Source organism: Magnolia sinica, chromosome 9, assembly GCF_029962835.1.
Source record: "Magnolia sinica isolate HGM2019 chromosome 9, MsV1, whole genome shotgun sequence".
NCBI classification, from domain to species: Eukaryota; Viridiplantae; Streptophyta; class Magnoliopsida; order Magnoliales; family Magnoliaceae; genus Magnolia; species Magnolia sinica.
The window spans coordinates 69,403,388-69,414,788 of NC_080581.1; the positions used below are offsets into that span (position 1 = coordinate 69,403,388).

Genomic DNA, 11,401 nt, shown 5'->3' on the forward strand with positions numbered 1-11,401 from the left:
GCCAAGTGAAGTCATTTTGATGAGATTTGAAGCCAGGAAAGCTGGTTTACAACCATGACTCGGTCCCGACTTGATAAGGCTCATCGAGCGAGCTCGTTGTGTTGCTCAGGTCGACGCTGCTAAAACTCATAATCTTAGCTAAGGCAAACGCCTGTTGCCAGCACAAGGCATTCTGTATGCTAATGGTTTCAAAGGGCACTGAAAGTGTTCGACGAAACGCCTAAGAGATGAGGAAGATGCCGTTAGGCTAAGAATAGGTGGTGACGACCACATTTTCAATAAAATGGGAGGTGAGGTGAGAGAACATAGCTGGTATAAAATGCCGTCTTATGTTCGCATTAATGGGAGCGAGGTGGGATATTTTCCATGGTTTTTATAGTTTCTGGCTTGCTATGGTTGGTGTATAAAGCCATCTAACGGTCAGATATTTGTGCAATGGTTTGACAGTGGTTTTTGACACATTGCGAAATTCCCAGATTTTCAGATTAGGATTAAGTGTTTGGAGAGTTTGGAGGCCATATCATATTCTGTGAATGGACAGTTTGTCCGATGGTTTTTTTTTTTTTTTTTTTTTTGGGAAGAAAAGCAAGAATTTATTAACAACCAAAGCTAAAAGGATATTTTCTTTGGATGGTTAATCCAACAATCGATAATCAGTTGCAATTCAAATCTGATCAATTTTTGGGCTGTGGCCTATGATGGTAAAGCCAACAGGATGAGAGTTTTCAATGCTAGGTAGGTCCTACTCTTGCAAGTTGTAGTATATGATTGGTTATGTATTTAAATTAAGTAAAATTAGCCTATAGATATCAGACAAAAAAATGTGTAGTTTTCCGAATGTGTGGCTGTATGACTGGATGCTGTGAGGTACAAGGTGCACAGCTTGCAGATGGGGCACATGATGCATGACATATAGAAAACATGTTATCTGTAATTTTTAAAAATCAAGTCTAAGAGAGAAAGGAAGGAGATGTTGAAGGAGTCATTACCTGAGCAACATACCCAATTGTTCCCTTTATCACCGCCGAGCTGCTTTGATTCTGAGAATAATGATCGGATTCACATAGGAGTCTTGCTAGCCCGAAATTGCCGACATGGGCAATCATGTCATCATCAAGAAGAACATTGCTTGGCTTTAGATCATGATGGATGACCGGCATCTGGCAATCATGATGAAGATACTCGAGTGCAGAAGCCATATCGATGGCTATGTTTAGCCTCTGAATCAGGCTTAATTTCCTCAAATGGCTTGAGCCATCATCATCCTGCGGATGCAACCACTTCTCGAGGCTCCCATTAGGCATGAACTCGAGAACTAAATCTTTGAAATGGTCCCCTTTAAAATCGATGCTCGAGCAAGAAGTTAAGACCTTGACGAGGTTCCGGTGCCGGATATTTCTCAAGGCTTCGCATTCAGTGATGAAGCTCTTGGAAGCCCCTCTTTGTTGAAGGTTGAGCACCTTCACTGCGACGATCATCTCATCGTGGTCTAGAACTCCTTTATATACCGAACTATAGCTTCCGAAACCAATCAAATTGGATGAAGAGAAGGCATTGGTGGCTTTGAGGAGCTCTGCATAAGAAACCTTGAACTGATGATTCCTCAAGGAAGATGTCGAAGAGAGTCTCTTTCTTGGCTTTTTTCTCCAGTAACAAAAACCAAATAAACAGGATAATATGAGCAAGCAAAGAATTGTGGCGAATACTGCAATCCCCACTTTGATAACTAGAGATCTTCTTTGTTTTTTAGAGGCTGTAATTGGACATGACGGCAGCTGCAATGCTGCCACAGAGTTTCTTGTTTCCAAGGACTGAACTGGCACTCAAATTTCTGAAGACCCCTTCTTGTGGTACTTCGCCGTCGAGATCATTGAAAGAGAGATTCAGATACTGCAAGAACTGAAACTCCTCGAGGTATTTTGGAATTTGCCCTGACAAATTATTATCCAAAAGATCTAAGATTTTAATGACTTTTAGAGTATTCAAAGATCTAGGGATGGTTCCATTGAAGAAGTTTCCCTCCAAGTTGAGGTTCTCCAGTTTCAGACAATTGCTAAGCGCTTGAGGAATTTCGCCTGACATTCTATTCCTTGCAACGTGTATTTCTTCAATGTTTTTCAAGTTACCAACATCCTCTGGTAGGCAGCCGGTGAGAAAATTCCCATCCAAGCTGAGGGAAAGTGTTAAGGATACAAGGCTAAAAACTTGTTTGGGTATGTCACCATGGAGGCTGTTTTGAGAAAGGTTCAACACATATAGATTCCGACAGTTTCCGAGAGTCGGAGGGATGAATCCCTGTAGGTTGTTTTCTGCTAAGTACAGATTACCGAAAAGAGACATGTTCCCGACGGAGATTGGAATGCTGCCTGAAAATCTATTTATGGACAAGTCCAAGACTTGCAGGCTCTGAAGCTTCCCAATACTGACCGGAACAGAACCCGTCATACGGTTATGATCCATCGTCAATTGGGTCAAGCCGGCGAGATTTCCTATCCCATTAGGGATGCTACCAAATATCTGGTTTTCACTCAGTGTTAGCACTTCAAGCTGGATCGAAAGATTTCCGACGGAGTCTGGCAACACTCCTTTGAGATTATTGTATTCTAGACCTAAAAGGGTTAGATCACTACAGTCAGTTAAAGATGCCAGAAATCTTAAGTCATCTCCTTCCCTAGTTCCGAGCTAATTACCTGCCAAATTCAACCAAGAAAGACTTTGTAGCCTCCCAAGATTCGTTGGCAAGGGTCCGCTAAAACCATTATCAGTCAATTCAAGTTCTTCAAGCATCAAAGCATTGCCCAACGATCTTGGAATAGGACCTGTAAAACGGTTTCCTCCCGCTAAAAGAGCCTTGAGGTTTGGAAGAGTGAGGCCTATGTCAGACGGAGTTCTTCCAGAAAACGAGTTATCCGTCACAGAAAAAGCAAGCAAGGACGATAGGTTGTAAAGCTGAGAAGGAATGATACCAGACAATCTATTTTCAGAGACTTCAAGAAATTCCAAGTTAGGTATTCGGCTCAGATCGACCGGAATGCTTCCACCCAATATACTATCTAATAACGAAAGCCCTGTGAGAGATGAAATGTTACCAAACGAAGGTGGGATGCTTCCTACAAGCTTGTTAGACTGAAGATCTAGAATAGTGAGCTTTGGTAAAATGAAGCAGGTCCACAGCTCTAGTGGACCATGACAAAGGAGGCTGTACGGATAATGACACTCACGGGTGAAACCTTTCTAAGTGTCAGCATTATGTTTCTTTTCCATCCACCATATTCATAAGGTCATGTGGATGTGAGTGAAGTGCAAACACAGATAACAACTTGATCTGAAACTTCTCCAGCTCGCAAGAAGTTTTTAATGGTAGACATTCAATCCCCACCTTATGGTCCACTTAAGCCTTGGACCTGCCTTATTTTTTGGTTCATATATTAAAATGATCCGAGAAAATCATTGAGAGGCATGGATAAAACACTTACATCACATTGGCCCCACATGAAGGATTACCGTCCAGGCGGAGTAGGACTGTAGGACGCAATCAACGTCCACTTGGACATACACGGATTAGATACTGACAAGTTGAGTAGGAGTCTGTTACTGAAGTTACGTCACCAAGTTCTATGGGCCCCACTATGATGTATGTGTTGTATCCACACCGTCCATCCATTTTGAGATATTATTTTAAGGCATGAGTCAAAGAATGAGGTAGATAAAAATCTGTAGTGGACCCCACCACAAAAAACAGTGGGGAGAGTGATTCCCATCGTTGAAACTATCCCAATGCCCACCATAATGTTTATTTGAAATCCAACCTGTTCAAAAGTTAAAAAAGACATGAAATAAGAGAAAATACAAATATCAGCTTGATCTAAAACTTTTATGGCCTTTAGAAGTTTTTAATGGTGGGTGTCACTATCCTCACTGTTTTCTGTGTTGGGCACACTAGGTCTTTAGATTTAACTCATTCTTTGCATATTGCCTTAAAATGATATCTCCAAATGCACGGGACGTATGGATATAAAACATACATCATGGTGGGGCCCACGGAACTTGGTGACATAACTTTAGTAGCCAGTCTAGCAATATCTAATCCACGCACGAAGTGGATGGAAACAACGTGAATTGAACTTCTATCATTAAGAAATTCTCAGGGTGACACAGTGTTTGGTAAGGGCCAACCTTAGTGTTTGTGAGAAATCTACTTCATCTATCAGTTTTTAGAGATCATTTTAGGACAGCGCCAAAATAACCCGGATCCAAGACTCAAGTGGGCCGCACTAAAGGAAAAGGTGGGTAGAGAAATTCCTACCGTTGAAACCTCTCTTGGTCGAAAGTGATGTTTCAATTACATCCATACCATTCATAGTAATATTCCTACTGAGATGAACTTAAAACACAAATATTATCCTAATTTAAAACTTCTATTGCCCCACGAATATTTCAACTGTGGACGTTCAATCCTCATATTTTCGGGCCATTTGAATCTTGGATCCAGCTCATTTTTGGCCTCTTGTCCTAAAATGATATGAAAAAATAGATGGATGGGGTGGATTTCACAAAAATAAAAATAAAAAATAAAAAATAAAATAAAATAAAATCACGGTAGGCTCCACCTAAGTTTCTAGCAAAAAGGCTTTTTGCATAAAATAAGCATGAGAGAGAAGTGGTGGAGTATTTTAATAACAGGATGCTTCTTCAGTTTCCCTATACAATCTCTCATCTGACGAATAACATGCCGTCAACACTCAACCTTAGGGAAGGTATAATATGGTCAAGCGTAGAGTACCTTTTCCGAGATATATATATATATATATATATATATATATATATATATATATATATATATATATATATATATATATATATATATATATATATATAGGGGAAAAGGTACTATACGCTCGACCTCACTGTAGCATTTCGTAAGGTCGAGCATTGTCACGTTGCTGGCCGTCGGATGTTGGAAATTTCAAATCAATGGCGATGCTCTAGACGGGATTTGAAGGAGAGAGACCGGTCGTACCGGTTATGTTGAGGCCAAACATGTACTCGGCCATGTAAATAGGGATTTTTTTTACCCCTTTGAATCCCTAGCCGTGCAACCATCTCTCTCTCCCCCTCAATCCCCACCAGTAGCCACACCCCGTGCAGCCCTCTCTCTCCCTCAATCCCTGCCACCAGCCACGTCTGCGTGCAACCCTCTCTCTCCCTCAATCCCTACCACCAGCCACGTCCACGTGCAGCCCTCTCTCTCCCTCAATCCCTACCACCAGCCACATTCGCCTCCACCTCTCTCTCTCTCTCTCTCTCTACCTCAATCGATACCACCAGCCGCGACCGCCTCCACCTCTCTCTCCCTCATTCCCTACCACCACATTGTGCAGCCTCAGATTGAGCGTTACAGGTAAGGCCTCTGTTTTTTAGTATGGTTTCTATTTTACATCATGAGCACTTGCATCCGGATAACACATCATCGTCATGAGGTGTTTTTTTTTTTTTTTTTTTAAGGTTTTGTATCTGAATTTGTTTTTGTTTTGTTGCTCTTTTAGAAACAAAAACAAATACAAATGGGTTTGCAGTTGGGGCAGTGAATGTTTGGGGGTAGCGGCTCATCATCCAGAATTTTCGTGATAAACTGTATGTTTATTGAATTTCTCAAATGCATTAATTTTCAATTCAAAAGTACGTGGGTCCACAGATATGACTAGTGCAATCTACATCGTATCCATTTAGCCATCGCCCACAGCTTTAGGCTCTTTCTGATCAAGCAGTTGGGGAACTAATAGAAATGAATGGTGTAAGTAAGATCTAGAAGCCCAAGTAGGGAGCCAAAACTGACCATAGATCAGTATTCAGTCATATATACTTCTGGTTGAGGTTCAACTGTAGAAAAAGAATAGAGGGGTAACTTGTTTTGCTCTCAAGTGAAACAGAGTCAACTTGGTTACAGAAGAGCTTTGGTTCCATGTTCAAAAAAGAAAAAGTAAAAAAACAAAAAAAAACAAAAAAAAAAAGTCCTTATACATATGTCAGTCCCTTGATTTTCTGAACTGTAAGGGAACTACAACACTTAGAAGCTGCTTTTATAGGGAATTTGATAACACCACCAGAAGCTACTTCTGGCAGCTTCTCTTACAAAGTAGAAGGTATTCTAAAGTGTAGAATGGCTTCTTCTTTGAAAAAAGAAGCTGCCACCAAATGCACTTTTAGCCTAAAAACTTTGAAATCTAGAAATCCTTCATATACTCAAAAAATCAAAGGACTCCAACATCCTAAGCTAATTTCTAGTGCTGGAATCAACTAAGACTCCCTAAGAATGTCATAAAATAACATTACTTTTTGAAAATTAAGAACAGTTGACCCTATGAATTTTTTATCCCACCAGAAGTGGGATGACCCCACTGTGATGTCAGCATCATTTCATGGTAACCTCATCAGATCATGAGTCCTAGTGAACCCATCCTTTGGCCTTGTTTCTTCTTTCATTGTGTCCAATCGGCTCTATATATTAGAAACAAGATAGGCAACTAATGTGCAAAATGCAGTGTGTCAATTTAAATCAAGGAAAGCTTTTGAAAATCAAATATCAAATAGAAATCAATATCTCAATTTTTATCATTATAGCTTTGTCATGGACAACTACAGATTGAAATTTCAAAATGGTGTGTGTGTGTGTGTGTGTGTGTGTGTGTGTGTGTTTCTTGATCAAATATGCAGTGTAGGTGTTTCACCAAGGCCTTCTAATAAAAGTTTGTAGGGGCATTACTCTCATTGATACTCCAAGAAGGATAGGTGGAAAAGAGAAACTTACATTTGATTCAGCAGCAGGGTTCATATTCCTAGAGGTCAAGAAAGCCCCACCAAGTATGACGATTCTCTTCACCTTACTAGCAAATGATGAATCCTTTTTAATTGCTTGATGAAACAAACAAAACAAAAATCACAGATTTAGGTCTGATTACAATGGATACTGCATTGGAGACAAAAAATTCACTTGAAATGGTTATAGAGCATTGAGCATCAGTATATGTATTAGTTTTCTGCAGTATAGGATTTCATACAGGTGGGACCCATGGTACAATGAAAAAAAATGCTGATCTTATGGGCACCACACCATGCATTGGGGCCTACGCACAAATACTCTAAGATCAGAATATTTTAACCCTTCATCAGTAGCCTGCAAATAGGTAAATGTGAAAACAGTCCAGTTCACATTGGAAGGAAAAATAAGCCCAGAGATAAGATTGGATGCTTATAATCATCCAATCATGAAGAATTTTGGGGCGTCCTTGATCTTTGGTGGGGCCCATGAGATCAATGGTTTATATACCAAACAATGACCTCCACTTGTACTGTATAGCATATCAGGACTTTGTTCACACCCGATTGGGATCAGACCACTGGCCCAACACCATTGTACAAATCTATGGCTTTCCAAATTACTGTCAGTTTTGAAATCGAATTTTCATATGTGGAAATTTCTTAATGTCAGTGACATCTCTCTCTCTCTCTCTCTCTCTCTCTCTCTCTCTTTCTCTCTCTCTCTCTCATGTTTCCACTAGTCTTATGTTTTGAATGACAACATGTATGCAGGGGGTTCTTACTTCCATCTTTTATCAAGAGCAGCAAAAACAAACAGCCTTCTTTATTTTCAGCTGTCAATGGTCAGTCTACTGTTCAACAAGTCACACCAACAGTTGGCGGAGCTCCAAACAATTAGGTAACTCATTCCAGGTGGTCCTCTCTAATTTCTATTATGCCAGGTGGTCCTCTCTAAACCTGTGCTTGGCCATGGGCCATTCGTTAACCAGGCCTGAAATTCAGGTCAGTGTCCAACCCACATGCATAAAAACCAGGCCAAAGCCTGGTCCATGGTCAGTCAGGCCTAGAAGCATGACAGGCTAGTCCAGCCCAAATGTTACATATGTAGAATGCACTACATAATGCTGCAATGGAATTATTCACAGCAATTAAATTCTTTGCTATCACATTCTAGGGCTGGGCCTGGGGTTGGGAGATGGGTAGGGGCTGAGGCTTTACAGCCATCTGAGCTATCACATTCTGTGAGTTCTGGTATTGGGATGCAATTACTCCTACTGGAGTAGCAGCTTGGTCCTGCTTTGCAGCAGCTGGCACATTCGTCACTTGTGCTAGAGGTTGTTCCCCTATCCAACCGATGTAAACAGTAAATCAGAGACACAAAATGTTTAAACTAATGCTGTAATTTGGGTAGGAATGGTGTGTTAGACTAACAAGGCAGATCTGTGAGTTTTCAAGTTTGGTGGATGGATGGTCTTCATCCAAGTACTTATGCCCATTTCATGTTATGTAGGAAAAAGCGGAAAATGAACTTGAGAAACTATGTCAAAGCCTTGGTTTCAAGTGACTTAGTGTCTTTTTCTAAAACTATATCATTCATCTCTTAGTGAAATTGGTTATTGTTAGTATACGAGAGACATTATTATAATTTCTATCAGGGCATGTACTACAATGGTAAGAAATACCATTATTATAATTTCTTCTCTTTTAAAAAAATAGAGGCTATAGCTATGGCTATTAACCGTAGCTTTTAATCTGGAAACCGGACCTCTCACCAACCTCAGCCTATATCTATGGTTAACTACAAAATAAGCAGCTTTCCAGGTGTTTCTTAAGGTAAGGTTGCAAGTGGTGGTTGGATATGCCTATTCCTTGAGTGGTTTGTAGAGATGCCTGTCAAGTCTTCTGATCGTTGTTGAGGAGCCACTAAGATTTCTTGTCCATTCTCTCTCTGTCTCTTTTTTTTCTTTATTTCTTTTTTGCTTTTATTTTTTCCTTTCATTAATTTTTTTTTTAATCTTCCATGTTAAAAGATGTACCGTTACTTGGTTGTTTCATCCGCAATGATAGATCTTCGGCCATATAATCTGCAACCATGGAGTCTGGTTTTCAATCCTGGAACAGGTTGAATGCTTATTCCATTTAAGGAGACATGAAATCATACATGCATCTGGAATGAACATCTCTCTTTGCTATGCTTACTGCTGCAATACAGAGTTGCTATGCAAGAAATTCTTTGTTATGTTAGCATGACCGTGAGTTGTAACATGCATGCTTTGCTTTGGGCTATAGGCTGTGTATTATTCTTTTCGCTTCCTTGCGTAGACCCATCTCAGGCCTGTTGTAGAATTATTCTTCAAGATTCCTTTCTCTCACCCCTATTGAATGTAACTTCACTACAATATAACCACAAATGTGTTGTTTTTACAAGAGACATTTGTTTCTTGTAGGGGCCAAGGAGCAGCAATAGCTCTTCATCCAAGCCGGAATCCAAAACTAAAGACAAGTGTGTTGTAATGTAAAGAAAGCATTTGTATATGATGTATTTCCCTTCCTTTTTTGGCCAATTTGTTGTAATACATGAAAAGAACAACACCTAAGCAATCATCATTTGTGCAAATTTCCAATCAGCTTTTTTTTTTTTTTTTTTTTTGGGTTATGTAAATAAAATAAAAATTATCAAAAGCAATAGCCTTGTTACGGGACTTTCATTCCAAGATAAGCCAGAGATTGAGCATTTCATTTAATCATATTCCCATATGTTCATCATACAACATCTAGTTTCCCACCTATTGTAAGTCACACAATGTTGAATTAGAAGCCAATCATCGAGCATTTCACAGGGGCTTTAATATGCCCATATAATCATCATGCAATCACTAGGTTTCCACCTTCTATCAAGCCACAATGCATCGAATTAGAAGCAAAGAGCGCAACAAGCAGTGGGTTCCTTCTTAGGCAGGCCATGAAATCGTTGGAACTAATAGTACCGTCATTGTCACTGTCAAACAAGTTGAATAGCTCAGATACCTGCATCCATGAACAATTGTTTCATAACCCAAACAGGGATGGTGGAATATAGGAGCAGTTGCTTCTGCGCATACTTCCATTATCGTCATTCATGCTCGGCATTGCAGAATGGATGACATCTCCTAACTGTGCACACAATAGGATCAGAGACAAGGGATAAAAAAAGGAAAAAGCTTGTTACGGGAAAACAACAGAGCAGATGTTACCTGTTGCTTTGTGATGTAACCCTTGCCTTTGTCCTCACAACCATTAAAGGCTGCTGTGCTGAAAGAATGGCTGCTTCAATATATGGGCTGATCCGAGCAAAAACTGTGGGGTAATCAATTGGAAACAATCTCGAAATTTCATCAATGGGTCATGCTGTGAGCTTGAATCTTAATTTGGCAAGAACATTCCACAGGACCATCACCAGGTTCATATAGCAAAACAAATTTCCTTTGTTTCCCCACTCTTTTAATTCTACTTTTCTAACTGAACCCAATGACAGAATAAAAAAAATGCAAGAAAACAAGGAACCAGTGGAATAAATTTCCTATTGATACTGGATACACTAAAGCATATTTTTTGTCATAATTTTAAGTACGAATACTTTTTTTAGTAACTAGAAAAACAAGGCCATCAAAAAGAAATCTGAAGAAAAAAAAACAAAAAACAAAAAATCAAAAATTAAAGAAAAGTTGGTGATAATCAGCATCCTTAGAACCTGCTAAGCAGGTTGTTGTCATGGGTTCGAGCACCCATTATGGTGAAATTCCACTGTGTCGTGTGAGTGCGTGGGCGTGTGGGGGTGTGAGTGCATGTGTAAAAAAAATACAATTGACCATTTTCTCCGATTTAATAAAGTGAACTCATGAATTTGCTGCTGTAAAAAAGAAATCTCAACTTGTAAATGTAGTGCTCTACAAAAGTAGGCTGCATCTAGCGGTGCCAACTAATTCAATTGCATTAATTACTCAGTGAAGTGGAAACAACCAAACTAATTCAATTGGGTGAGCGTTTGCAATTCCACTTAGTTTCATAAAGGAAGTTCCAAATGCATCCTTATGAAATCAGTGTGCTTAATTGAATTGATAGAAAACTGAACTAAGCCAATTACTTTTAAAAAGGTCATTTATTGATCGGATGAGTGTTTATCAGTTGTGTATCTAAACACAGTCTCAGTAGAATCAGTGTTCTAAACTAAATTGATAGTGAACTAATTAAACTCAGAAATTTAGTTACAATTCTGTTGTTTATTGATTGTGTTTGCAATTCAAATCACTTCCATATCCGAAGTTCCAAACACAACTTTAGAGAATCAGTGCACTGAATTGGATCAACACTGAACTAAACTCAGCAAATTTCATAGTATGAGCAAAATGTTAAACAGAAATATCGACAACCAAACAATAAATACAATTACTGATAAATTCCTTAACATAAATATCACACATAAAACCTGTTTGATTACTTGTAATAAGCATAACAGTTAGACTGCGGATCTGTTTTACATACATTGGCTTTCTAACTGAATACATGGATAAAGCTACAAACAGCTAGTAAAGTGATCATTCCT

At 39.3% G+C, this 11,401-nt stretch overlaps 1 protein-coding gene and 1 long non-coding RNA gene across 2 annotated transcripts; one reads left to right on the forward strand and one right to left on the reverse strand.

Moving 5' to 3' along the window:
* Positions 1–471: 471 nt before the first annotated feature.
* On the reverse strand, positions 472–5,054 carry LOC131255087 (probable LRR receptor-like serine/threonine-protein kinase At3g47570). The gene is made up of 4 exons (XM_058255783.1): positions 5,021–5,054; positions 2,691–3,134; positions 1,855–2,609; positions 472–1,811 (listed from the first exon to the last, which is right to left on the reverse strand). The coding sequence occupies exons 1-4, from the start codon at positions 5,052–5,054 to the stop codon at positions 951–953; spliced, it is 2,094 nt and encodes a 697-aa protein (XP_058111766.1). The 3' UTR covers positions 472–950.
* Positions 5,055–6,709: 1,655 nt separating this feature from the next.
* LOC131255608 (uncharacterized) lies at positions 6,710–9,458 on the forward strand. Its single transcript, XR_009176196.1, has 2 exons — positions 6,710–6,861; positions 9,267–9,458. It is a non-coding gene; the product is annotated as an uncharacterized LOC131255608 (long non-coding RNA).
* Positions 9,459–11,401: the final 1,943 nt, after the last annotated feature.

Bases quoted from the DNA above. Each gene is read 5' to 3' on its own strand.
- LOC131255087 (XM_058255783.1), bottom strand. From the start codon at position 5,054: ATGGCCGAGTACATGTTTGGCCTCAACATAACCG. The intron at 3,135-5,020 runs GTACGACCGGTC...TCACTATTCTAG, and splicing joins GTTTGGCCTCAACATAACCG to ATCTTCAGTCTAACAAGCTT. The intron at 1,812-1,854 runs GTACCACAAGAA...GTGCCAGTTCAG, and splicing joins TCAATGATCTCGACGGCGAA to TCCTTGGAAACAAGAAACTC.